This window comes from Hyla sarda, chromosome 1 (assembly GCF_029499605.1).
Source record: "Hyla sarda isolate aHylSar1 chromosome 1, aHylSar1.hap1, whole genome shotgun sequence".
NCBI lineage: Eukaryota > Metazoa > Chordata > Amphibia > Anura > Hylidae > Hyla > Hyla sarda.
The window spans coordinates 175,354,016-175,380,852 of NC_079189.1; the positions used below are offsets into that span (position 1 = coordinate 175,354,016).

The 26,837-nt window shown below is 42.9% G+C and overlaps 1 protein-coding gene across 1 annotated transcript; it reads left to right on the top strand.

Moving 5' to 3' along the window:
- The first annotated feature begins 5,319 nt into the window (after positions 1 to 5,319).
- Positions 5,320 to 26,269, top strand: HADH (hydroxyacyl-CoA dehydrogenase). The gene is made up of 8 exons (XM_056564378.1): positions 5,320 to 5,563; positions 11,834 to 11,962; positions 15,145 to 15,302; positions 19,323 to 19,449; positions 20,564 to 20,653; positions 20,757 to 20,829; positions 23,105 to 23,221; positions 25,919 to 26,269. Exons 1-8 carry the CDS (start codon positions 5,441 to 5,443, stop codon positions 26,035 to 26,037), a joined length of 936 nt encoding a protein of 311 aa, XP_056420353.1. The 5' UTR covers positions 5,320 to 5,440; the 3' UTR covers positions 26,038 to 26,269.
- The last annotated feature ends 568 nt before the right edge of the window (positions 26,270 to 26,837 follow it).

Sequence of the window (26,837 nt, forward strand, 5' to 3'; positions counted from 1 at the left end):
GCTCCCACCGCCCCTGGTTCTCAGCATTGACTTTTTAGTGCAGAGAGACACAGGAGAGAGAGAGAGACAGAGGCTGCCGTCCCTCCCCTGTACTTAGTCTGTATGCACACAGCTGTTGGCTGTCTGGACATGCTGGGAGTAGTTTTGCAACAGCTGGAGGTACCCTGGTTGGGAAACACTGTTGCAGAGGGAGAGCAGCATACAGGAAGACTGGCAGAAGCAAGAGTCCCGGCCAAGCTTCATGTGACATCATGCCTGCCGGGACCCGCCTCCTTCCACCCCTCAGAAAGACAGTGCTCCTGAACTAATGAAGAGGGATAAAAAAAAGGTATTTCCACAGCGTTTTAAACCTCAATAAACACAGGGATAGGCATAGTTAGAGTAAGGGACAGATGGGGAGGAGGATCAGGGAAAGTTTAGTTGATGACAGGTACTCTCTATTGGCTATGTTCGCATCATTTTAGAAATGTATCCAAGCTTTTTCTTGGACTGAAAAGTGCTGAGTCAGAGCCAAAACTTGTATATGCTCATGCCAATAAATGGGGCCCCTGCCTATGATAGCATGGATATATGGGCACGTTTCTAATGTATCCATGCTTTGGAGGCACGAATTGTAATGTGAACCTGGCCTTATATTTATAAAAACTATCGTCATTCCAAACTCTAGTCTTTTCCATGTCTTTCCTTTAGCATGAAAACACATGTTTAAAGGGGTACTCCGCTGCTCAGCGTTTGGAACAAACTGTTCCACCCCCTCCCATAGACTTGCATTGAGGGCGTTGGGTGTGACATCATGAGGGGGCAGGGCTATGATGGCACGAGCTCCCGGCTCCAGCGTTCAGACCAGTTTGTTCCAAACGCTGAGCAGCAGAGTACCTCTTTAAGGTTATGTTGATGCTCAGAGGAAAATCTTTTTCATGTATCTGAATGAGGTTGTTTTTAAAACGTATATGTTTTTCTTAAAACCCCTTTAGGGTACATTCATATGTATCGTGTTTGCTACAGATTTGATGCTGTGTAAATCAATGTAACTAAATGTATGAACAAGGCATCAGCCCGTTACCTGTGAATGTACCCTTAGGGTGCTGTCACACGCTATTTGTTTTTGCAGGTTTTCCGCTGCGTATTTGAAAGAGGGCGGGCTCTTCATGGCTGTCCGCAGCAGATTTTCCACGGAGGATTTTACGGTGCGGAAAATCTGCCGCAAGCCCCATTTAAGTCGGTAGGGACTGCGGCGGATTTTCCGCAGCGTAAATTCCACCACGGAAAATCTGCTACGGACAGCCAAGAAGAGCCCGCCCACTTTCAAATACGCAGCGGAAAACCCGCAAAAACAAATAGCGTGTGAACGCACCCTTAGGCCACATTTACTTTGCAGAATTCCAGTCAGAAAAATTCTGTCTGGACATTCTGCAGTTGGCAGGTGTTGGCAGAACAAGCCTGCACTAGGACAGTTCAGAAATGCACCACCTCCATAGACGGCAGTGCATTTCCAAGCAGATTTCATAGAAAGAATTTACATATTCATTCTTTCTGTGATATCTGGGGTCTGAAATTCCTGTGTCAGAATGTCTGCCATGGAAATCCCATAGTGTAAATGGTGCAGCAGAATCCAACTGGAAACTATGGAATTTCCAAACAGAATTTTTCCGTCAGATTCTGCTTGGAAATTCTGCCATATGAACGTGGCCTTAGGTTGATTCAGTTACAGAAATACTTACAACTACAACTACTGCTTGTGGACATACCCTAAGTTATGCTGCCACCTTCTGCCAGCACTGATCACTTTACTCTATAACAATATAAACAGAATGATTGTTCCTTCCCATGTTTCCCTCTGCTTAAAGGGGTATTCCATTAGTATGGGGAGAAAGCGGTTGGCCACATTTAGACTCTAATAGGAAATATCACAGGTATTAGCCACTGCAAGCAGTTACCTATACAATAGAAAGTCCATTCATCCTGTTTAGTTAGCACGTACAAATGATACACCAGATTATCTAAGATTAATGCATATAGCAAGACTATACAATGATCCAGTTAGCCTATATACTGTATGTTACTGTATTTTGTATCATTCCTGCCATATACAGCAAAGCATTCAACTTACAAAGCTTTTTTTTTTGTCTAGTTGTATTTTATTTAGAATATTAATGAACTTTAGTAATGGAGAATGTTAAATGGATTGGTGTCTGTGTGTCACCAGGTTAAAGAGATATTCTTTCCTTAGAAGCTTTTGTAGGTGCTACTGTAGATCTCCACCCTATGTATGATATTCTCCCTGGTAGAAGTTTCTAGGGGAGCATAGTTCCATAAATACAAAATCCAACAGTGAAACCGTATGAAATCCTCTTAAAGCTAATATACTATAAGCTATTCACGATAGTGCTTGGTTGGTCTCTGCCCTGTAAGTAAACTCTGAACTGCTGAACCATTGCCAACATGCACGGATCAGTTTATATCGAAACGATCCACCCTTCTGTAATGTGGCATGCAGCCTCTCTAACCCATTCCATTGTGTTCAGCAGAATATAACGGACTCAAGGAAGTTATCGGTCTAGTGGTCTCCTCTAGACCGCCCCATTCAGGCCAATTCCATGCAATCTGTAAACCATGTAGTCATCTAAAGAAAGGCACCACTCCACTCTTAAGTTAGAGTAAAGTGGCTAGTGTAGTGGCCTCAAGAAGATGATCTGTTCATAGTGACATGTTAAAAGTCTGGATCACCAAACGGAAGAGGCAGAAGCACATAGATGTGTACGGTGCCCCTATATTTTTGAATGTATCAGCTGTCCTTGGAAAGCCAAGCATTTGCTGAATGGACCCAGAGAAAGTGCTTTAGTCTTTACACCCCCCACATGTTTCAGCTACTGGTGCCATTAGTTTTGGGGCACACTCTGCTAAGTAGCACATAGACTGTCATTTGGACGGTCACCACCACCCAGTTCTCAATGGGAAGAGCACTCCTGTCAAATTCGGTTGTCCATTACAGACTGATCTACTAGCTACTCTTTTTCATCCCAGATTGCTCCCTATGCCCCCCTCTTTTTCCTTACAGACTCCAACCAATGAAATGCTCTTCTCCCTCACAGACTGCTCCGCATACCCCTTTTTGTACCTCACTGACTGCTCCCTGTGTCCCCTCCTTCTCCCTCACAGACTGCTCCGCATACCCCTTTTTGTACCTCACTGACTGCTCCCTGTGTCCCCTTCTTCTCCCTCACAGACTGCTCCGCATACCCCTTTTTGTACCACACTGACTGCTCCCTGTGCCCCCATCTTCTCCCTTACAGGCTGCTCCCCATGCCCCCATCTTCTACCTTACAGACTGCACCCCAGGCCCCCATCTTCTCCCTTACAGACTGCTCCCCGTGCCCCATCTTCTCCCTTACAGACTGCTCCCCATGCCCACATCTTCTCCCTTACAGACTGCTCCCCATGCCCCCATCCTCTACCTTACAGACTGCTCCCCGTGCCCCATCTTCTCCCTTACAGACTGCTCCCCATGCCCCCATCTTCTCCCTTACAGACTGCTCCCCATGCCCCCATCTTCTCCCTTACAGACTGCTCCCTGTGCCCCATCTTCTCCCTTACAGACTGCTCCCCATGCCCCCATCTTCTCCCTTATAGACTGCTCCCCATGCCCCATCTTCTCCCTTACAGACTGCTCCCCATGCCCCCATCCTCTACCTTACAGACTGCTCCCCGTGCCCCATCTTCTCCCTTACAGACTGCTCCCCATGCCCCCATCTTCTCCCTTACAGACTGCTCCCCATGCCCCCATCTTCTCCCTTACAGACTGCTCCCCATGCCCCATCTTCTCCCTTACAGACTGCTCCCCATGCCCCCATCTTCTCCCTTACAGACTGCTCCCCATGCCCCCATCTTCTCCCTTACAGACTGCTCCCCGTGCCCCATCTTCTCCCTTACAGACTGCTCCCCATGCCCCCATCTTCTCCCTTACAGACTGCTCCCCATGCCCCCATCTTCTACCTTACAGACTGCTCCCCATGCCCCCATCTTCTACCTTACAGACTGCTGCCCGTGCCCCATCTTCTCCCTTACAGACTGCTCCCCATGCCCCCATCTTCTCCCTTACAGACTGCTCCCCATGCCCCCATCTTCCCCCTTACAGACTGCTCCCCGTGCCCCATCTTCTCCCTTATAGACTGCTCCACATGCCCCCATCTTCTCCCTTACAGACTGCTCCCCATGCCCCCATCTTCTCCCTTACAGACTGCTCCCCATGCCCCCATCTTCTCCCTTACAGACTGCACCCCATGCCCCCATCTGCTCCCTTACAAACTGTTCCTTGTGACCCCATCTTCTCCCTTACAGACTGCACCCCATCTTCTCCCTTACAGACTGCACCCCATGCCCCCATCTGCTCCCTTACAAACTGTTCCTTGTGCCCCCATCTTCTCCCTCACAGACTGCACCCGATCCCCCCTTCCTCTCCCTTACAATCTCCTCCCTGTGCCATTCTCTTTTCCCTCACACACTGCTCCTCTCTTCTCCCAAGGTGGGCTCCTAAACCCAAGAAGTGGGCCTCTGTGTCTAGAAGCTCCCAGGTCTTGACAACAACAATGCACTTCATTCAATGTACTTCATCTCTCACTGCATGTAGTAAACTGGATAGTTCATTTATCAAACTACCTATGTTCTAGATGACACATCAATCTCTATACTGCCAAGCACTGAGCTGGAGGATAACTTTTGGAGATAGGAACTAGAGATGAGCGAACTTACAGTAAATTTGATTCGTCACAAACTTCTCGGCTCGGTAGTTGATGACTTTTTCTGCATAAATTAGTTCAGCTTTCAGGTGCTCCGGTGAGCTGGAAAAGGTGGATACAGTCCTAGGAAAGAGTCTCCTAGGACTGTATCCACCTTTTCCAGCCCACGGGAGCACCTGAAAGCTGAACTCATTTATGCAGGATAAGTCATCAACTGCCAAGCCGAGAAGTTCATGACGAATCGAATTTACTGTAAATTGGCTTATCTCTAATAGGAACCCTTATTAAAGTGTATAAAAAAAAAAAAATATATATATATATATATATATATATATACATATACATATATATATATATTTTTTACACCCATACAGTAACCTAACCCTCAAATATTTGATATCCTTATAAGACATAATATAAATAAATACACATTCGGGTAATATAAGCAGGATGACATTTACTAGAGGGCCCTACACCCCCCAGTCCATCACCGCTCAGCCTGATCTCTTGTCACCGCTTCTCATACAGAGCCCTCTCCTGGTCATCGCGCTGCACTACATCCCTCACAAAGCAGCAGTGGGCCCCGCCCTGTGCGGTCATGTGACCGTCTCCACTCAAGTCTCCTGTCCTGGCGCTCTCTGATGACGTCACTAGCTGTCAATCATTAGGCTTGTGTCCTTCAACTCCCAGTTCTGCTACCAGCCATGGCCTCCGCAAGTCGGCAGCTCCTTGCAAGATGCATGTCATCCAGCGCCGCCGCCAAGAAGCTCGCCATCAAGCATGTAACGGTGATCGGAGGAGGCCTCATGGGAGCCGGGATAGCACAGGTGAGAGGCGCGTGCCAGTCATGTGACAGGTGTGAGGGGGACTTTACCACATGAAAGAGCTATAGAAGTCACTTCTATATACTACAGCAGTGTTTCCCAACCAGGGTGCCTCCAGCTGTGGCAGAACTACAACTCCCAGCATGCCCGGACAGCCTTTGGCTGTCCGGGCATGCTGGGAATTGTAGTTTTGCCACAGCTGGAGGCACCCTGCTTGGGAAACACACTACTAAAGGGTCGTAAATCCCGGTTGCAGGCTGACTGACGGGCAGGCTGGGAGTTGTAGTTTTGCAATGGTAGCAGGCTTACTGGCCATGCTGGGAGTTGTAGTTTTGCAATGGTAGCAGGCTCACTGGCCATGCTGGGAATTGTAGTTTTGCAATGGTAGCAGGCTTACTGGCCATGCTGGGAGTTGTAGTTTTGCAATGGTAGCAGGCTTACTGGCCATGCTGGGAGTTGTAGTTTTGCAATGGTAGCAGGCTCACTGGCCATGCTGGGAGTTGTAGTTTTGCAATGGTAGCAGGCTCACTGGCCATGCTGGGAGTTGTAGTTTTGCAATGGTAGCAGGCTCACAGGGCATGTTGGGAGTTGTAGTTTTGCAATGGTAGCAGGCTTACTGGCCATGCTGGGAGTTGTAGTTTTGCAATGGTAGCAGGCTTACTGGCCATGCTGGGAGTTGTGGTTTTGCAATGGTAGCAGGCTTACTGGCCATGCTGGGAGTTGTGGTTTTGCAATGGTAGCAGGCTTACTGGCCATGCTGGGAGTTGTGGTTTTGCAATGGTAGCAGGCTTACTGGCCATGCTGGGAGTTGTGGTTTTGCAATGGTAGCAGGCTTACTGGCCATGCTGGGAGTTGTAGTTTTGCAATGGTAGCAGGCTTACTGGCCATGCTGGGAGTTGTTGTTTTGCAATGGTAGCAGGCTTACTGGCCATGCTGGGAGTTGTAGTTTTGCAATGGTAGCAGGCTTACTGGCCATGCTGGGAGTTGTAGTTTTGCAATGGTAGCAGGCTTACTGGCCATGCTGGGAGTTGTAGTTTTGCAATGGTAGCAGGCTCACAGGGCATGTTGGGAGTTGTAGTTTTGCAATGGTAGCAGGCTTACTGGCCATGCTGGGAATTGTAGTTTTGCAATGGTAGCAGGCTTACTGGCCATGCTGGGAGTTGTAGTTTTGCAATGGTAGCAGGCTTACTGGCCATGCTGGGAGTTGTAGTTTTGCAATGGTAGCAGGCTCACTGGCCATGCTGGGAGTTGTAGTTTTGCAATGGTAGCAGGCTCACTGGCCATGCTGGGAGTTGTAGTTTTGCAATGGTAGCAGGCTCACAGGGCATGTTGGGAGTTGTAGTTTTGCAATGGTAGCAGGCTTACTGGCCATGCTGGGAGTTGTAGTTTTGCAATGGTAGCAGGCTTACTGGCCATGCTGGGAGTTGTGGTTTTGCAATGGTAGCAGGCTTACTGGCCATGCTGGGAGTTGTGGTTTTGCAATGGTAGCAGGCTTACTGGCCATGCTGGGAGTTGTGGTTTTGCAATGGTAGCAGGCTTACTGGCCATGCTGGGAGTTGTGGTTTTGCAATGGTAGCAGGCTTACTGGCCATGCTGGGAGTTGTAGTTTTGCAATGGTAGCAGGCTTACTGGCCATGCTGGGAGTTGTTGTTTTGCAATGGTAGCAGGCTTACTGGCCATGCTGGGAGTTGTAGTTTTGCAATGGTAGCAGGCTTACTGGCCATGCTGGGAGTTGTAGTTTTGCAATGGTAGCAGGCTTACTGGCCATGCTGGGAGTTGTAGTTTTGCAATGGTAGCAGGCTCACAGGGCATGTTGGGAGTTGTAGTTTTGCAATGGTAGCAGGCTTACTGGCCATGCTGGGAGTTGTAGTTTTGCAATGGTAGCAGGCTTACAGGCCATGCTGGGAGTTGTAGTTTTGCAATGGTAGCAGGCTTACTGGCCATGCTGGGAGTTGTAGTTTTGCAATGGTAGCAGGCACACAGGGCATGTTGGGAGTTTCAAAAATGCACTGCAGAAATTGACCTGCAAAATAGACCGTCTAGGGTCACACATGCCTTATTTTGCTGTGTATTTGCTGCTACTTATTTTCCTACCCATTGAAGTCAATGGATAGCAAAATCAGCTGTATATTTTCTGACCCATTGACTTCAATGGGTAGCAGCAAAATACACTATGTGACCCGACCCTACCATTATGCTGAGAATATGCTGCAGACTTTTTGTATATTTCGCACCAAATATGCAAGATGTGTATTTTTCAATGTGGGACGTGAGCAGCTTTTCCATACCACCTGAACATATCCATGGTCTGCTTTCATAGCGGGCAAACTATGGGAGAGATTTATCAAAACCTGTCCAGAGAAAACGTTACCCATAGCAACCAATCAGATCGCTTCTTTCATTTTTAACAAGGCCTCTGAAAAATGAAAGAAGCGATCTGATTGGTTGCTATGGGCAACTCTTCCTCTGGACAGGTTTCGATAAATCTCCCCTATAGGTTTATAGTAGACTAGATGAGGGTTCAAGACATTCTTTAATTTGCTTTTGAAGTCCTCCATTAAGCATAATATAAAAATGAGAGCAGGTTTAATGCTTACCTGTTTCCCTCAGTATCGCAAGCGATTCCTCTGATGAACAAGTTGGAGATGTGCACGGGCCTTCCTCCAGATTCAGGTGGTGAACTACTACACTCATGGCCATAAATGTTGGCACCCCTGAAATTTTTCTAGAAAATGAAGTATTTCTCACAGAAAAGGATTGCAGTAACACATGTTTTGCTATACACATGTTTATTCCCTTTGTGTGTCTTGGAACTAAACCAAAAATGGAGGGAAAAAAAGCTAATTGGACATAATGACACACCAAACTCCAAAAATGGGTGGGACAAAATTATTGGCACCTTTGCAAATTGCTCCAGGTCTCTCTTATTGGAAGGGCGCCTTTTCCCAACAGCAATTTTAAGATCTCTCCACAGGTGTTCAATGGGATTTAGATCAGGACTCATTGCTGCCACTTCAGAACTCTCCAGCACTTTGTTGCCATCCATTTCTGGTGCTTTTTGATGTATGTTTGGGGTCATTGTCCTGCTGGAAGACCCAAGATCTCAGACGCAAACCCAGCTTTCTGACACTGGGCTGTACAGTGCGACCCAAAATCCATTGGTAATCCTCAGATGTCATGATGCCTTGCACACATTCAAGGCACCCAGTGCCAGAGGCAGCAAAACAACCCCAAAACATCATTGAACCTCCACCATATTTCACTGTAGGTCCTGTGTTCTTTGTAGGCCTCATTCTATTTTCGGTAAACAGTAGAATGATGTGCTTTACAAAAAAGCTCTATCTTGGTCTCATCTGTCCACAAGACCTTTTCCCAGAAGGATTTTAGCTTACTCAAGTTTATTTTGTCAAAATGTAGTCTTGCTCTTTTATGTCTATGTGTCAACAGTGGGGTCCTCCTGGGTCTCCTGGGTCTCCTGTCATAGGGTTCATTTCATTTAAATGTTGATGGATAGTACACGCTGACACTGATGCTCCCTGAGCCTGCAGGACAGCTTGAATATCTTTGGAACTTGTTTGGGGCTGCTTATCCACCATCTGGACTATCCTGCGTTGACTCCTTTCATCCATTTTTCTCTTCCGTCCATGCCCAGGGAGATTAGCTACAGTGCCATGGGTTGCAAACTTCTTGATAATGTTGTGCACTGTGTACAAAAGCAAATCTAGATCTCTGGAGATGGCCTTGTAACCTTGAGATTGTTGATATTTTTCCACAATTTTGGTTCTCAAGTCCTCAGACAGTTCTCTTCTCTTTCTGTTGTCCATGCTTAGTGTGGCACACACAATGCAAAGACATAGTGAACTTCTCTCCTTTTTATCTGCCTTCAGGAGTGATTTTTATATTGCCTACACCTGTTACTTGCCCCAGGTGAGTTTAAAGCATCAGATGCTTGAAACAATCTTATTTTTCCACAATTTTGAAAGGGTGCCAATAATTTTGTCCAGCCCATTATGGAGTTTGGTGTGACATTATGTCCAATTTGCTTTTTTTTTTTTTCCCCTCCCTTTTTGGTTTAGTTACAATACACACAAAGGGAATGAACATGTGTATAGTAAAACATGTTACTGCAATCCTTTTCTGTGAGAAATACTCAGGGGTGCCAACATTTACGGACATGACAATATAGATAAAAGCTAACTGGTCCAGCTCCGAATCCACAAAATTCATCTGCATATTTCATTCACAACATATTAAAGATATGCTACTTATTCAGACACCCAGGACATCTTCGACGTGTTTTAGATATAAGCAGTTCTTAGTCATGGTTATCATGTATTAATGATGTCTTGTGTGCCCCGAACAAGTACCATAGTTTTAACATGTTGTGGATGAAATAACATGTGGATGATCACAATATAAATTTTTAACTATATGTAATACTTTTTAATTCCTGGGGCCTTCACCCAGATGGCCTTTTCCCAATCGGGGAACTAATCGCTTGTCACCCGCAAGCGCTGCCCTCCTCGTCCTCCTGTTTGTTGCGGGGCTCCGGCGCTGGAACTCTGTACTGTACGCTGTATCCCTATGTCTGGGCTGCAAAAGATAAAAAAATAATCTTTAACTCACTTTCCCCCATTGGAGCGCCGTCAGCCTATCACCGGCCGCAGCGATGTTCTGCCTCGGCCGGTGATAGGTTGAGCGCACTGTCATGTAACAAGCCGGCTTCTTACATGACAGTGCGTCCAACCTATTACCGTCCGAGGCGGAACATTGCTGCGGCCGGTGATAGGCTGACGGCGCTCCGCCGTTCCCACCCCCAAGGAGCAGATGAGGCCGGTACCGGACCAACGGGAGGTGAGTTAAAGTTTATTTTGTTTATCTTTTGCAGCCCAGGCATAGGGATACAGCGTACAGTACAGAGTTCCAGCGGCCCGCAACAAACAGGAGGACGAGGAGGGCAGCGCTTGCGGATGACATTTGATTAGTTCCCTGATGGGGACAGCACAACGCTGGGCTGATAATTAATTGGGGGGGAAGCAGAACAGCGCTCGCGGGTCACATGATTTTTTTTTTTGGGGGGGGGGGGGAGAAATACCGTTATATACCGTGGAACCACCATAAGTTACAAAAATACCATGATACATATTTGTGGTCATACCGCCCAGCTCTATGTCAGGATATACCTATATTTGAACAAAAAGTAGCCCTAGTCACACTCGTATTTAGCAGGAAAAAGAACAGCAGGCATCCAGAGATCCGTCAACAGGAAACCATACACCAGAAGCTAAGACACTTATAACTAATAAGGCTATAACTCATTGTTCTAAGAGATCAAAGTGCTGAGAACACATTCTAGATACATATAAAAATGTACTAGTGTAGGAGAGACAGAGACAAAACACTGACCTGTGCACATGTGGCTCCTTTGCACTGGCCAGGTTAATATTTAATATAGTATGTGCTGACCTAGAAAATACTGTAGATTATGGTCTGCTTTGTCTCCAGACGTCACCTTTGCTCCAAAATCACTGCTAGTTATGTATTTAAGGTCAACTTACCCTCTTATGTTATTTAAATTTGCTGTTTCAAAAATGTGACCTTGGGCGGTGTAAGATTTATTGGGGATTGGGGAATGAGCAGTGTGCATCAAAAATGAACTGGAAACTACAAAGAGCCAATGGGATTTTAAAGCGCTAGGGGATAAGTAGCTGATCGTGGGGGGTCCGACCTCTGGGACCCCTGTGATCTCTTGAACAGGACCCAGCTCTCAGTGAGGTGCGTGCATGGGTAGATACACATGCTCAATTCACTTTTATAGGAGCACCGAAAAGAGCCAAGTACAGCTCTCGGACATCATCGGCTCTCCCATAGAAATAAATGGAGCGTGTGCTACCGGTAGATGACGGACGCTCCTCACTGAGAGAGTAGAGGTCCCAGAGGTTGGACACCCCATGATCAGCTACTTATCCTATGGATAGTGGGTAATTTAATTTTGACTAGAGTTCTCCTTTAAAGCACATGAAAAACTATCCACACTGGTTATAGGGCTTGCCACACATTCTTCAAATACACAGCAGTTTCCCCCTTTGCAAAACATAAAATAGGATGAAAATGCTATGTATGGACCTAGCATGGGGTCTGCTAAAGCATTATAATATTCCAGAATGTCAAATATATATTCGTCTATAGAACAGTGATTTCAGTGCCATTCAGTATGTCATGCTAAAATTGTTAAAAAAATAAAAAAAAATTTGGTTTGCATTTTCTTTACAGGTGGCTGCAGCGACTGGACACACTGTAGTATTAGTGGACCAGACTGATGACATCTTGAAGAAGTCAACCAAAAGTATTCAAGACAGCTTGAAAAGAGTCACCAAGAAGATGTTTGCAGACAAGCCTGAGGTGACATTCTGGTATTTTATTCTCTCTCAATTTATCGTGTGTGTGTGAGGAATCTAGAAATACATTTGTGATAAGCCTGGGGGGGTGTAGGGTAGCTGGGGTATTGCTGATCAGGTATCAGGGGTTTATTAACGCTTGCCACTCGTGACGCCAGGGGGAGGGTTAAATGCTGAGGTAATGTTGGGCTTATTGCCACCCTTCCCAAGAGCAATAGGTGAGTGCAGAATAACGGATTGTCCACCACCAGTGCTTAGCTGAAAACTTGTAGAAACTTTACTGAAGATTTTCTGTAACATGCAGCAGTAACAACAGTCCAGATAACAGAGTCTATATACAGCTGAAGCAGCGATTGACAGGTGGTTGGGACCTTGTAAGTTCTCTTTAGTTTAGGAGGATTTTGTAGCATAGATCCGCTGGATTTAGGGGTAAGTTTAGGTCCAGTGATCTTGCAGAGATAGCGGGGAATGATGAGGACTCACAGTCTTTAGCGTAGGCCGAGGCCGCAAGGCTTAGGCCTAGTAATTGTCTTTGGAAGTTGCGGAGGTCCTACCTCATCCAGTGTCAGCATCCCAAGAGAGAGATTAATGGCTGCAGCTCCCTTATATGGGCAGGGGCTGAGCGGATTTGGATTGGTCCATACAGCTGTCACTCACCATTAGATTGCATTGTGGGTGAACACCTGACACAAGAACCACCAAAGGTCCTGCAACGCTTACAGGTAGGCATTTGAATATACATATTTACATTTATTTTTAGATGAATATTAACTACCGTATTTATCGGCGTATAACACGCACTTTTTAGGCTAAAATTTTTAGCCTAAAGTTTTAGCCTAAAGTCTATGTGCGTGTTATACCCCGATACACCCCTAGGAAAGGCATGGGGAGAGAGGCCGTCGCTGCCCGCTTCTCTCCCCTTGCCTTTCCTGGGGTCTAGAGCGCTGCTGCCGGCCCTTCTCTCCCCCTGGCTATCGGCGCCGCTGCCCGTTCTGTCCCTCTGACTAGAGAAGCGGTGCCGACAGCCAGGGGGAGAGAAAGGCCAGCGGCACCCATTGCCGGCGCCGCTGCCCCGTTGCCTCCCCCTATCCCCCCTGCTGCAGGCCTCCGACGTCGTTGCTATGCGCTGCACAGCGCGGCGCATGACGTCAGTGCGCCGTGCAGTGCATAGCAACGACGGAGGGGATGCGCGCCGGAGGCCTGCAGCAGCGCGGACCCAACCCAGGTAATTATGCCACCGGGGATGGGGGGAGGCAACAGGGCAGCGGCGCCGGCAATCGGTGCCGCTGCCCCTTCTCTCCCCCTGGCTGTCGGCGTCGCTTCTCTCCCCCTGGCTATCGGCGCCGGCACCGATAGTCAGGGGGACAGAACGGGCAGCGGCGCAGATAGCCAGCGGGAGAGAAGGGCCGGCAGCAGTGCTCTAGACCCCAGGAAAGGCAGGGGGAGAGAAGCGGGCAGCGACGGCCTTTCTCCCCCTGCCTTTCCTGGGGGTGTATCGGTGTATACACGCGCACACACGCACCCTCATTTTACCATGGATATTTGGGTAAAAAACTTTTTTTACCCAAATATCCTTGGTAAAATGAGGGTGCGTGTTATAGGCCGGTGCGTGATATACCCCGATAAATACGGTAACTGAGGGGTGACGAGGGGCTAACTAGAAAAGAGGGACCCCGCACTTCCTAGGAACTCTGACTTTGGGGACCTCTACCAAGGTACGGTATGAAATACAGTACCGGGACACCTCACATTAATGATTTTAGTTCTTACAGCCAAAAAATCCTAATCCAAGCCTAATAAACAGTCCAATGAAAACACAGTTTTCCGTCAATGCACTCGCACTTCTTCTATGTTTACTCACTTCCTTTTAGTCCAGCCTCCTTTCTGCCCCTGATCAGCTGTCATCTCTATTATAACAGGATCTGTATAACCATCAGTGACCTTTTATGGATCAGTCTATGCAGTTTCATCATACAGAAAGTTCTAGTAGCTAAAGTGGTGACCCCATTGAGAGCACCACAGCAGGGGGTCACCATGAGATCACCTGACCCAACAGAAAGAAAGCATTCCAGGAATTTTCTGATAGAAAATAACTAAAATAAATAATGAAGGTTACACTAGCTGTTAGAAAAAAAAAAATATATATATATTATCTGACTAGTTACATAATGAATAAAAATTAAAATTAGCAGAGTGCTTCTTTATTTCTTCAAGAGATCTGTTTATTATACTGCTGTTCTGTTTTTTGTTTGACGCCCTAAGTTCAAGGTGTCTGAAATAACAGGCTCTTTAGGGTGCTTTTATATGCATTTTCCTCCGGTTATTCCACAGCAGTGAGTCTGCACCAAATCATGTGGATTTCTTGCAGAATTGCCGCTGTGGATTATAATGCAGGTAATGGTAAAGTAAAAAAAAAATCTATTTAGGTAAATTCTGCGGTTGTGGGTTTCGATGTGCATTACTACTCCATTGTGGTGGAACACCTGCCAACATAGGTTGGAAACCTTTGCGCTAGAAGTTAACGGGACTGTACTTTTTCAGGGTTTGGCACTCAAACCAACCAATGCTATCTTCTGGAATACTTTGATAACCATTCAAGAGCTAGGTATGGGCAAAGGTACAGATTTGTTTTTGTATATTTGGATCTGAGCTATGATCTCTGACTGCAGCTTTTCAATTTTTCCACAGAAAACTTTTAACACGAACTATTCTAATATCAAGCTTTTCATCATCTATGAAAGTAAATAAGCAACAAGCTATGCATTGAACACATTAACTATATGAAATTATAAACCCATACATACCAGGTAGAGTTTCTGCCTAGTTTCCAGCACCTGGTAGGCAGTGAAGAACCACAGTGATAAAACAAGTGCAGCAGCCCCTTCAATCAGCTGATCGGCAGAGGTGCTAGGAGACAGTCCCCCACCAAACAGATATTGATAAATTATCCTAAGGACAACCTGTCAATTAAAAAAAAAAGACCTGGATGCCCTTTTCTTATATTAGAAGCTGCCATTAGAACTGGTACGCCTTCTACCTACTCGGACTCCTCCGCCCTGATTTGGATATAAATGTACTCCATTGGGTCATAACAGGAATGGACTCTATTGTAAGCAGTGCTTATAATGTGTATTGAAAATCCTCTTAAAATCGTTTCCTTAACACTTTTCTCCTTTTGCCTTTCAGGCTGCTTCTCAGTTCGTTGAGAAAACACTGTCGAACTTCAGCACTAGCACAGACCCAGCGGCCGTGGTACACAGCACAGACTTAGTCGTGGAAGCCATTGTTGAGAACTTGGAAATAAAACACGAGCTCTTCAAGAGGCTGGATAAATTTGCACCAGAGTAGGGCACATTTCTAACTTATTAGATAAGGGGGATGTCCTCTGCTCTGGCTAATAGAACATGATCAGTTTTTGTTGGTTCCAAATGCCCCTTAAGACATATAAAATAGAACTGTACCCCATACATCAGTCTTGTGCCATCTGGATGGGGATACCATTTTATCAGTATGGTTATGAAATAAAAATAAAAACACCCATACACTGTTGATCACATGCACAGTACTATACAGTGTAGTTGCTTATACCTGGAAGTCATTTCAGTATTGCCCTTTGCCTTAAGCAACATAGTAACTTCATATTTGTGACATATGTAGTCAAGTGTTTTGCTAAAACCACCTACATCCTAAATTCCTCACTGTTGCCTTCCTCTGATATCCAAATGTTCCTACTTGTAAACTGTTTCATTCTTATATATTGTGGTAGCCGTTATATTTTTTTGTACGTAGGTACAATTGCCTACTATGAGCAGCAGACATGGACTGACAGATAATGGTGCAATAACACAAATGTTACTTTTCATAAAGCTAAGGACCTTTTGCAGAAATAATAACCCTTTCATTTGGGGTTGAAGTGTCAAGAAGGTGGTGTTAAGCTGCTGATTTGTAACTTCCGCTGATCAGCCCCGCCTCCTTGACACTTCAGCCCTTATAAGTACCTTATATAATGACTTTGGCAAAGGCCATCAGCTTTAATAAAAGGTATCGTTCGTGTTATTGCAGCATTGACTGTGCAGCTCAGTGTACAGATGTGCTGACAGCTTCAGGGTTTTCTCATTGACTGCCTGCGCGACGATGTGCATAAACCCCAGGCAAACTGATTAGAAATGTTTACAGGGATGCTTTTTTTTGGCCACATTCAGAAGTCTGGCAGCATTATAACTTGGATAGACACTGCAAGACGAAGAGTAGAAATAGCCTTAAGGCTAAGTTTTCACTTGGTTTTTCTTTCCTGCATTATTTTTTTTTCTTTGTGTGAAAAAAAAAAAATGCCAGTGCAATTTCTTGCGTCTGGCGTTTTTTCCCCAAATTTGTTTGGTACCAAAAAAAAAAAAAAAATGCATTAGTGATGGAAAAAAATGTATTTAACGAATTTTTTATTAATTTTTAAACAGGGATCAATTTATGTGGGCGGGCAGGGCACTAAAAATGTAGCCAACAATAATAAAAAATGTAGTGCGTGTACATGGAACAGACTGTTACATGATGGGAGTAGTAGTTCTTGTACTAATAGACAGATCGCCCCGGGTGTCACTCCTGACACCCGATGCGATTGTCCATAATATAGCAGAGATGCGGAGAGGCTCTATACAGCGCTTGCATCTCTGCACTATACTACAGGCGGTCAGTGATTTGAATAGAAATTCACATCACTCATTCATATTTTCCGCCCAGAGTGGGGATTGGCCGGATGGTGGAAGCCCATCCCACTCTCGGAGGGAAATATGAATGGTGAGTGGCCGGCTGGAGTACAGAGCAGAGATGCGAGCGCAGAAGAAAGCCGCTCCACATCTCAGGGATGAAGGATGATCACAGCGGGTGTCAGTAGTGATACCCGCTGTGATCTGTCCTAAACTGCAGGTACTACTGCTCCCAACATGGAGCACACTTTGATCCATGCTGGGAGCTATAGCACCTGCATTAATTAATATACAGATTGCAGCGAGTGTCACTCCTGTGTGTGTGTGTGTGTTTTTCACTTTTTCACATTTTTTTTTTTTTTTTTTAGGTAGTACTACTACAACCAGCATGGAACACACTGTTCCATAATGGGAGTAGTAGTACCTGTACTAATTGATAGATCACCTGTGTCACTTCTGAAACTCGTTGTGATCCTCCTCTTTAATGTATAGATGCAGCCGGCCCCTCTTCTATGGTCCCCTGCGTTGACGTATATATACACCTATTCATATTTCCCATAGAGAGTGATTGGCTGGAACCATCTGGCCAATCACAGCTCTCTGTGGGAAATATGAATAGGTGTGTGTGTATATGTATATATATATATATGTGTATGTATATATATATATATGTGTGTGTGTATATATATATATATATATATATACATATATATATATATATATATATATATATATATATATATATATTAATATAATATAATATATATAAAAATATGTGTATAGAGAGAGTGTGAGAGTGTGTCAGTCAGTCAGTGCAGGGGACCATAGAGGAGCGGCCGCATCTATACATTATACAGGAGGATCGCAACGGGTGTCAGAAGTGACACAGGTGATCTGACAATTAGTACAGGTACTACTACTCCCATCATGGAACAGTGTGTTCCATGCTGGGAGTAGTAGTACTACCTAAAAAATGTAAAAAAAAGTGAAACACACACAGGAGTGACACTCATTGCAATCTGTCTATTAATCCAGGTACTACAGCTCCCAGCATGGAGCAAAGTGTGCTCCATGTTGGGAGCAGTGGTACCTGCAGTTTAGGACACATCACAGCGGGTCTCAGTGAAAAACACACACTACATTTTTATTATTGTCAGCTATATTTTTAGTTCCCTGCCTGCCCACATCAATTGATCCCTGTTTAAAAATGAATTAAAATTTCGTTATAATAAAGATAAATTTAGTTAAATACAATTTTTTCCTTCACTACTGTATCTTTTTTTTTATTTTTATAATTTTTTAATGGTACCCTATGAAATTTTATTTAAAAAGGTATCTCCATAACTTTTTTGGATTGCTAAAGTCCGAAAAAAGAGTAAAAACCGGCTGCAAAAATGCCAAAGTTAAAACCCACATGTCGTTTTTCTTGGCGTTTTTTTTACTCCCATAGACTTCTATGGGAGAAAAACGCCACAATTTCAGGGGGAAAAACGCCAGTGGCTTAACATGCTGTGACTTTACAATATCGCCAAGGAGCTGAAAAACTCCCAAAAAAAGAGTGAAAAAACATCAAAAGGGTAAAAAAAGAAAAGCCAAACTGAAAAATGCAAAGTTAAAAAAAAAAGATTTTGCAATTTCTCATTGATTTACAGCTAACATCTGGCCACAGTGTTCTTTGACCGAAAAAACACCATGCGGCAGAATTGGTATTTTTCTTGGCGTTTTTCCCTTAAGAAAAAATAAAAATAAAAAACAAGTGGAAACTTAGCCTGAGTAAAGCAGTGTGTATGTGTGTGGAGAGAAGGACATGTAATAGGTGGAGGAAGACGCATTTTCATGAGATGTATTATTGAGTTTCCTATCTTCACTCGATTATTAGTGTTGATTTATAGAAATGTCTTTTTAATCAGAGACGCACTTTAAATCTTGGCATTTCTGTGCAGGAATTACCACCCTATCATTAATAAATAGAAAGAAAAAAGACCGGGGAACGGCGCCTCGTGTATTACCCTTAAACACAAACAGCAAGTGTAAATGTGGGAGAAACCCACGGCACTTATAGGTGGCTGCTCACCAGATGTAAATAGAAGTAACGCATATCACCCCAAATAGGGGTACTCACTGATGTCCAAAGGAGGGCTGCAAGCCGGAGGTCACAGGCACATACGTCCTGACGTAGTCATCAAACAGAAAATGGAAAAGGACCTCATTCATCCAGGCGCTGCCGGTTAGGTCATCAGGTGCACAAAATGATGCAATGTATACCTTGGAATATTGTATACATGAAAGTTTATTAAAAAATAATAAACAACATAGAGATTACGCGTTTCGAGGGTGACTCCCCTCTTCCTCAGATCAGGTGTGCACACCTGATCTGAGGAAGAGGGGAGTCACCCTCGAAACGCGTAATCTGTATGTTGTTTATTATTTTTTTATAAACTTTCATGTATACAATATTCCAAGGTATACATTGCATCATTTTGTGCACCTGATGACCTAACCGGCAGCGCCTGGATGAATGAGGTCCTTTTCCATTTTCCGTTTGATCACCCTATCATTAGACATTTTTTTTTTTTCATGAATAAATATTATGTATCTATAAAAATAATGAATAGAACTTGTATCTTGGTTATTGTTCTCAACTCTACTTGAAATTTCTTTCAGACATACCATATTTGCCAGCAACACCTCTTCACTGCCAATAACTGACATAGCCAACTCCACAACTAGGCAGGACCGGTTTGGGGGGCTTCACTTCTTTAATCCTGTCCCAATGATGAAGCTGGTTGAGGTAAGTGTCTGCATTTAGATTTGACCATTTCACATAAATAACACATCTGGATATATTGGGTACAAACAAAGTGATATATAACTCAACGTGTGTGTGTGTGTGTGTGTGTGTGTGTGTGTATATATATAATATATATATATATATATATGTGTGTGTGTATGTTCCAGCATCACGTCCAAACGGCTAAAGATATTAACATGAAACTTGGCACACATGTTACTTATATGTCAACAACAAACATAGGATAGGTGATTTAACCCTTACTCACCTCCACTAGTTTTTTTCCCCGTTTGCAAGAGTCTGGGTTTTTATTATGGGGCGCGTTATGGGGTTGAAATATGAGGTAGGAACATGAGGAGGTGATTTGGGGTCGGGATAAGAGGAGGGGATATGGGGTCCTTTGTTGCTTTTCCTCCCTCACAAGGATTAGGAAGGAAAAACCGGGCAGGGCCGGGTACTCAGCTAGTACATATATAAAAATCAATGAGTGTGTGTGTGTTCCAGCATCACTTCCAAATGGCTGAAGATATTTTGATAAAAAATTTTACTTTTATGACTACAAACATAGAATAGATAAATTAACCCTTACCCACCCCCATTTGTTAGGGTCTCCTTTTTTGTTTAAAGTCCCATACAAGTCTATGGGAAATGTATGTTCCAGCATAACTTCCAAACGGCTGGAGATATTTTGATGAAACTTTGTAAACTTGTTACTTTTATGTGAAATAAAACATGTCTTGGTTAAATTAACCCTAACCTACCCCCTTACGTGAAGGATTGGGTTTTTGTCTTAAGTCCCCAGTACCTTACTCCAAGCTCTGCTCTGCATCTCCTGATGAATGTCAGTCCGGCCACACTCCCCCCTGCATGGCACACCCCATATTGCAAAGCCACACCCTTTTTTTGTGCATTGGTCCGGCTTGCAAGTCATGCCCACTTCCACAAAACCCTGCCTCCTTCTATTTTCGGCCTACAATCTCTTCACCACATGAGGATGGGATATGAGGACAAATACTTCCTCCTATGTTGCACTAAAAATAGATCAATAACACATTCGTGGTGAGAATATTATTCCATAGGGATTTTTTTTAATTATTCCTATGCTGTCTTTTAGGTTATTAAGACACCAATGACCAGCCAAACTACTTTTGACTCTCTCATGGATTTCAGTAAAGCACTTGGAAAGACTCCTGTGTCATGCAAGGTAAAGTGGAGCGGTGAATTGTACGGTTATCAGATAAAATGTAAATTTTTTTTGTTTGTTGCTTGAATATTTCTTACAAATGAACTACTTTTTTCTTTTTCAGGACACCCCTGGGTTTATTGTTAACCGTCTTCTGGTTCCCTACCTAATGGAATCCGTCCGTCTTCATGAAAAAGGTATGTTGCTGTATGTTACTTTACTTATCAGTCTGTTTAGTCTAATCTATATTCTATTAGTACAAAGGGGCCCGAAGTGTGCCTAGAAAATGTCCCTAAACCTCCACCACCAAGCCTGAACTGCTGATACAAGGCAAGATAGATCAATGTTTTCATGCTGTTTATGCCAAATTCTAACCCTGCCATCTAAATATCGCAGCTGGACATGAACATAGACTCATCAGACAGGGCAAATTTTTTTTAGTCTTCCATGGTTCAATTTTGTTGAGTCGGTGCGAATTGTAGCCTCAGTTTCCTGTTGTCAGCTGACAGGGGTCCCACAATGTAGTCTTCTTCTAATGCTGTAGCCCATCTGCTTCAAGGTTTGACATGTTTTACATTCAGAAATGGTATTTTGCATGCCTTGGTTATAATGAGTGGTTATTTGAGTTACTGTTGCCTTTCTGTCATTTTGAACCAGTCTTCCCACTCTCCTCAGACATCAATAAGGCATTTTCATTCACACACTGGATATTTTTTTTTTTTTGGACCCATTCTCTGTAATTCTTAGCGATGATTGTGTGTGAAAATTCTAGTAGATCAGCAGTTTCTGAAATACTCAGACTCAGTTTAAACTTGTCTTGACCATGTCTAGTTGCTGCAATTGTGATTGGCTGATTAACTGCTTGTGTTAATAACCAGGTGAACAGGTTACCTGATAAAGTGGTCATTGAGTGTATATTGGTCAATAAAGTTATTACTGACCAATAATTTTCCTGCTTTTTCTCCTGATGAAAACTGTCTGCTCAATTGTCTTCATAAGCAGAACTTCCTGTCAGATTAGGAGACTCTAGCTGGGAATTCAGCCAATGATTTCTCCCTTCTTAAATAGTGGGAGGGAGATGGGTTGGGGTAATTTCCTGGCTAGAGCGTACACAGAACAAGATGTACACCAGACAGGAAGTTGTTCTAATGAAGACAACAGAGGATGCAGTTTGCATCAAAAGCAACAGGATTCCAACCCCAATAGAAGCGTAATAAAATGTTATTTACCAATATATGTTTGTTTATTTATTAGACAGTTAAAATGATTTCATCATCAGACAACCCATTTAACACTTTCATTCCATTACCATTACCAAAAGAACTTGTTTCTGTAAGTTCAGCTCATTTTTCAGCATTGATAACTATTGTGTCCTGGATGTTTTGAGTCTGTCTTGTGGACACATTGCCAATCCAATGAGTAAAGGTGGAACAGATAATATAATGCATATCACTGCATATCTTGTGGTCATAGGGAACTATGCTATAATAGATAACAAGTTATATTTTTGATTGTCAGATCAAAATCTAATGTAAACATGTCATTGAGTAATGGCACCCATCGTGATCGTAATACATTCCAATTTGCTCACATCACTTGACTTTTTTTTTTTTTTCCCATTCTTTTGTAGATTTAAACTGAAGCAGAAATCTTGCTCACTTGATTTTATGCTGTTTAATTTTACATATAGCGAAGCTCCAGTCGTGAAAGAATAGCCTTCTCTAATAAAGTGGTTGGTCAGAGAGCCAGAGATACCTGAGTGCAGTGCTCCACCTTTCCCATAGAGCTGCATGGAGAGGGGGTTGTCGGCCACCGCTTTGTGTGGTTGTCGACACGCACAGTTAAAGGGGTTGTCCACGAACAGAAAACCAGAGCTAATTTCTTCCAAAAACAGAGCCGCCTCTGTTGTGGTGGTTGTGTGTGGTATTTCAACTTGTCTCCATTCACTTCAATGGAGCTTAGATGCAATTCTGCACACACCTGGAGGCCCGGGGTGGTGCTGTTTATTTTATTTTTTTTTTATTTTTGGAAGAAATTAGCTCTGGTTTTCAATTCCTGGACAACCCCTTTAAGGAGGAGAGTCAGGCGCTGTGCGGTAGATTTGACACACAATCTTCTGTCCTAAGAATAGGGGATATCTGTAGCTTTATCCATGGATGCACAATTGTACAAGAATATATGTGTACAAGAATATACACATGTACAATAAACAAGCTGGTTTTATTTCAATGGGCCCACATAAAGCCACTCATATAGTTAACCACTGAAGGGGTCAAGTCTTCACTTGATACTGATTTTAACACCAAACTAAAAGTTTAGCTGTTCTCTGAATGGAGAACTATTCTAATGGAGAACTATTATAGGCAAAACCGATGTATAATCCCCAAAAGGGAATAGACAAGTTAATGGGAGAAAGGGGTGTTCCTGAGATTATCTGACGTCTAATCATGTTGTTTGTTACCATGTTTTCAGGCCATGCCTCTAAAGAAGACATTGATATTGCCATGAAACTGGGAGCCGGCTATCCAATGGGTCCTTTTGAACTTCTGGATTATGTTGGTCTTGACACTAGTAAATACATTATTGATGGTAGGTCCAGTCATTGTTTTGGAATTTGCTAAATATTATATTAGGTGGGGATTTTTTTTTTTTTACATGTTTATATATATTTTTTCTTTTCTTTTTTTTTTTAAACTTCTAATATCAATGGCTAATCCTGCAGCCCTATTGTTTTCTTCTGCTCAGCTTTGTATCGCCATACTATCGGTAACAGCCTAGCAAAGTAATGTAACATTGTCCTATTTGAGTGAATAGGACAACGCTGCATCACCTTGCATCTCCACTGATATGGCAGTGTAAGGGCAAGCAGAACGGCTGATCAGGGGGTTGTGCAAGGAGCCATAGACCATGAACTTTAATAGCAAATGTAATAAGTTTATTGGGACAAAGGTACATCAAAGTGCCAATTAATGAGAAGGCAGGTCATGTGGTATACTTACACATTATCAGATAAGTAGGTACAAGGCCATCCATTTTAGAAATCTTGGCTAACCCCTTCAATTCTTATTAACTTCAGATTATATAATTTTATATATATACACACACACAAACAAAATGTTTCTATTTCAGTGTGTAGTCCTAGGCAGCAAAGCAGCTTTTTTAGGATTATACCTAACCCCTTAAGGATCGTTTTTCCGATTTTGCACTTTCAATTTTTCCTCCTAACCTTTTAAAAATCATAACCCTTTCAATTTTGCACCTACAGACCCATATAATGGCTTGTATTTGCGCAATTAATTCTACTTTGCAATAACATCATTCATTTTGCCCAAAAATCTACGGCAAAACCAAAAAAAATTAAAAATATTTGTGGGACAAAATAAAACTTTTGGGGCTGCCATTTCTATGCAGTGCATTTTTTGGTAAAAATCCATACGGTTAAAATGATACCCAACTTAAATGGATTTGATTTTGTTTTACTTCTGGAAAAAATCATAACTACATGCACGTAAATTAATACCTTTTAACCCCTTAAGGACACAGCCCATTTTGGCCTTAAGGACCAATTTTATTTTTATGTTTTTTTCCTCCTCGCCTTAAAAAAATCATAACTTTTATATTTTCATCCACAGACTAGTATGAGGGCGTGTTTTTTGTGCGACCAGTTGTCCGTTGTAATGCAATCACTCACTTTAACATAAAATGTAGGGCGCAACCAAAAAAATACTATTTGTGTGGGAAAATTAAAAAGAAAAACGCAATTTAGCAAATTTTGGAAGGTTACGTTTTCACGCCGTACAATTTACTGTAAAAATAACATGTGTTCTTTATTTTTTGGGTCAGTACGATTAAAATGATACCCATGATTACATACTTTTCTATTACTGTTGCGCTTAAAAAAAAAAAAAAAAGTAAACCTTTTAACCAAATTAGTTTGTTTAAAATCCCACTATTTTGAAGACCTATAACTTTTTTTCATTTATCCGTATAAGTGGCGGTATGAGGGCTCATTTTTTACGCCGTGATCTGTACTTTTTATTGATACCATATTTGCATATATAAAACATTTTAATAGATTTTTTTTATAAAAAAATTTTGGGGCATAAAATGTTATAAAAAAAGCAGCCATTTTGGACTTTTTATAGCAATCATTTGATTGCTAATACTGTTCAGTGCTGTGCGGAGGACATAGCACTGATCAGTGAAATCAGTCATCTTCTACTCTGGTCTGCTCGATCTCAGACGAGCAGAAAACCCGTGGAAGGAAGGTGAGGGGACCGCCATCTGCCGTTCTGGATGATTGGATCTCTGCGGCAGCGCTGCGGGTGATCTGATCATCCATTTTAGTGACCACAGTGCTGCAGATGCCGTGATCAGTATTCTAAGGGGTTAATAGCGGACATCCGCGCGATCGCAGATGTCGCCCATTACCGGTGGGTAAAGGGTTGATACCGGCATAACCGCAATTGGTGATGTCCTGTATAAGCCACGGGTCTGACCCAATATGACTGCGTGACCCCGTGTTATATTGCGGGCGCAGGGCGTACAGGTATGCCCTGCATCCTTAAGAGGTTAAAGGGATTATCCATCTTTCCTGTTAATGCCCCCCCCCCCCCCCCCCCCCCAAAAAAAAAAATTGGGAGTTGTCCAACGATCAAGCATCATTTTTAAAAAGGGTCTTTGAAAAATAAAAGAAGCAATCTGATTGGTTGATTGAGTAACTGGTCAACTTTTCCCCTGCACAGGTATGGTAAATTTCCTCCAATGTCCTGTCTGTTGTACATCCTGCAACAGAATTCCGGTTCCTGTGTACAAGACACTCAAGCAGGGATTTCAGTTAACTCCTTTAGGGTCTATTCACACGTACAGTTTGATGCGCAGGATTTCAAGCTGTGTCCAGTCATTCAGTCTGCAGTAGAAAATCCTGCGCATCAAATCTGTGCAGAATACTGTACGTGTGAATAGTCCATTAACCTCACTCCAACCATACTTTCTTGATTATAATTCAGATAGCGGGGGATAGAGTTGGCTGAATTCCCAGCTACAGTATACAAATGAACTTGAAGTCCATTTTAGGATGTACACCAGAAAGGATATTGGTCTAATGAAGAGGACAGCTAAAGAGACTTTTGTCTTCATCTATATGTAGAAATAAGTTATTACCTGTACAATTGTTGACATGGGGGGAGGGATAAACAATGTAGCCAAATCAAGGCAATTTCGACCTATTAATATTAACTTGAAATCTATAAATTTATATAATTTTTTTTTTCCTCTACAAACCAGGTTGGTACCAGATGGAACCTGAAAACCCCCTGTTTGCCCCCAGTGAGTTGCTGAATAAACTAGTTGCTGAGAAGAAACTGGGAAAGAAGACTGGAGAAGGATTTTATAAATACAGATAACATGTCCTTCTGCACTGCAAATATATATTTTTTATAGTCTCTCTTGCTTGCTATATGACTGCTATGACCTTTCAGCTGAATGACCTAATGCAACTTTCAGCATATTACACATTGACACTCTAGTGCCTTAGAGCAAGGATTCTCTCATCGTGATCAAAATCCTTTTGTACAGCCGCTTACAAACATTGACCTGTCAGTAGCAAGCTGGAGTCAATAAAAATGAAAAATGTAACTGTTGTGTCCTGTGTAACATGAGCCTGCACATGATGAAAACGACTTTCAGAGCCGCCACTGTGAACTAATGTCATATTAACAATCTTTTTTTATGCTCAAGATTATCCTGCTATGTGTCTGGCAGCTGACTTGCATGGATATGATGCATCTGTTTGCAAATTGGAGTTTTACATCTTTTACCTGTCATATACAGTATCCATATTTAAAGGAACCTGTCCCCATGAAATTGTTATCTGATCTATTAACATTATGTTCTAGAGCAGGAAGAACTGACTAGATTCATATGTATGTTTGTGAGAAATTATTATATAACTTTAAAATCCCTATTGTTTCTATTCTTAGTTTAGTGGACAGTGTTACTCAATGATAGGACCCACCCAATGGACTCCTAAGCATGTAAAAAGATCAGAGATTTAATTCAATAAATGACAAGTTATAATTAATTTCTACCCACAAAGATATACATAAATCTGATCAGCTCTTCCTGCTTTGTACCAAGATTCCAATAGATTAGATAGCATTAAATGGTTACAGGTTCCCTTTAAGGGAAACTTAGTGTTATCGAG

Bases quoted from the DNA above. Each gene is read 5' to 3' on its own strand.
- HADH (XM_056564378.1), top strand. From the start codon at position 5,441: ATGGCCTCCGCAAGTCGGCAGCTCCTTGCAAGATGCATGTCATCCAGC. The intron at 15,303-19,322 runs GTAGGGCACATT...AATTTCTTTCAG, and splicing joins CTGGATAAATTTGCACCAGA to ACATACCATATTTGCCAGCA. The intron at 23,222-25,918 runs GTAGGTCCAGTC...TCTACAAACCAG, and splicing joins TAGTAAATACATTATTGATG to GTTGGTACCAGATGGAACCT.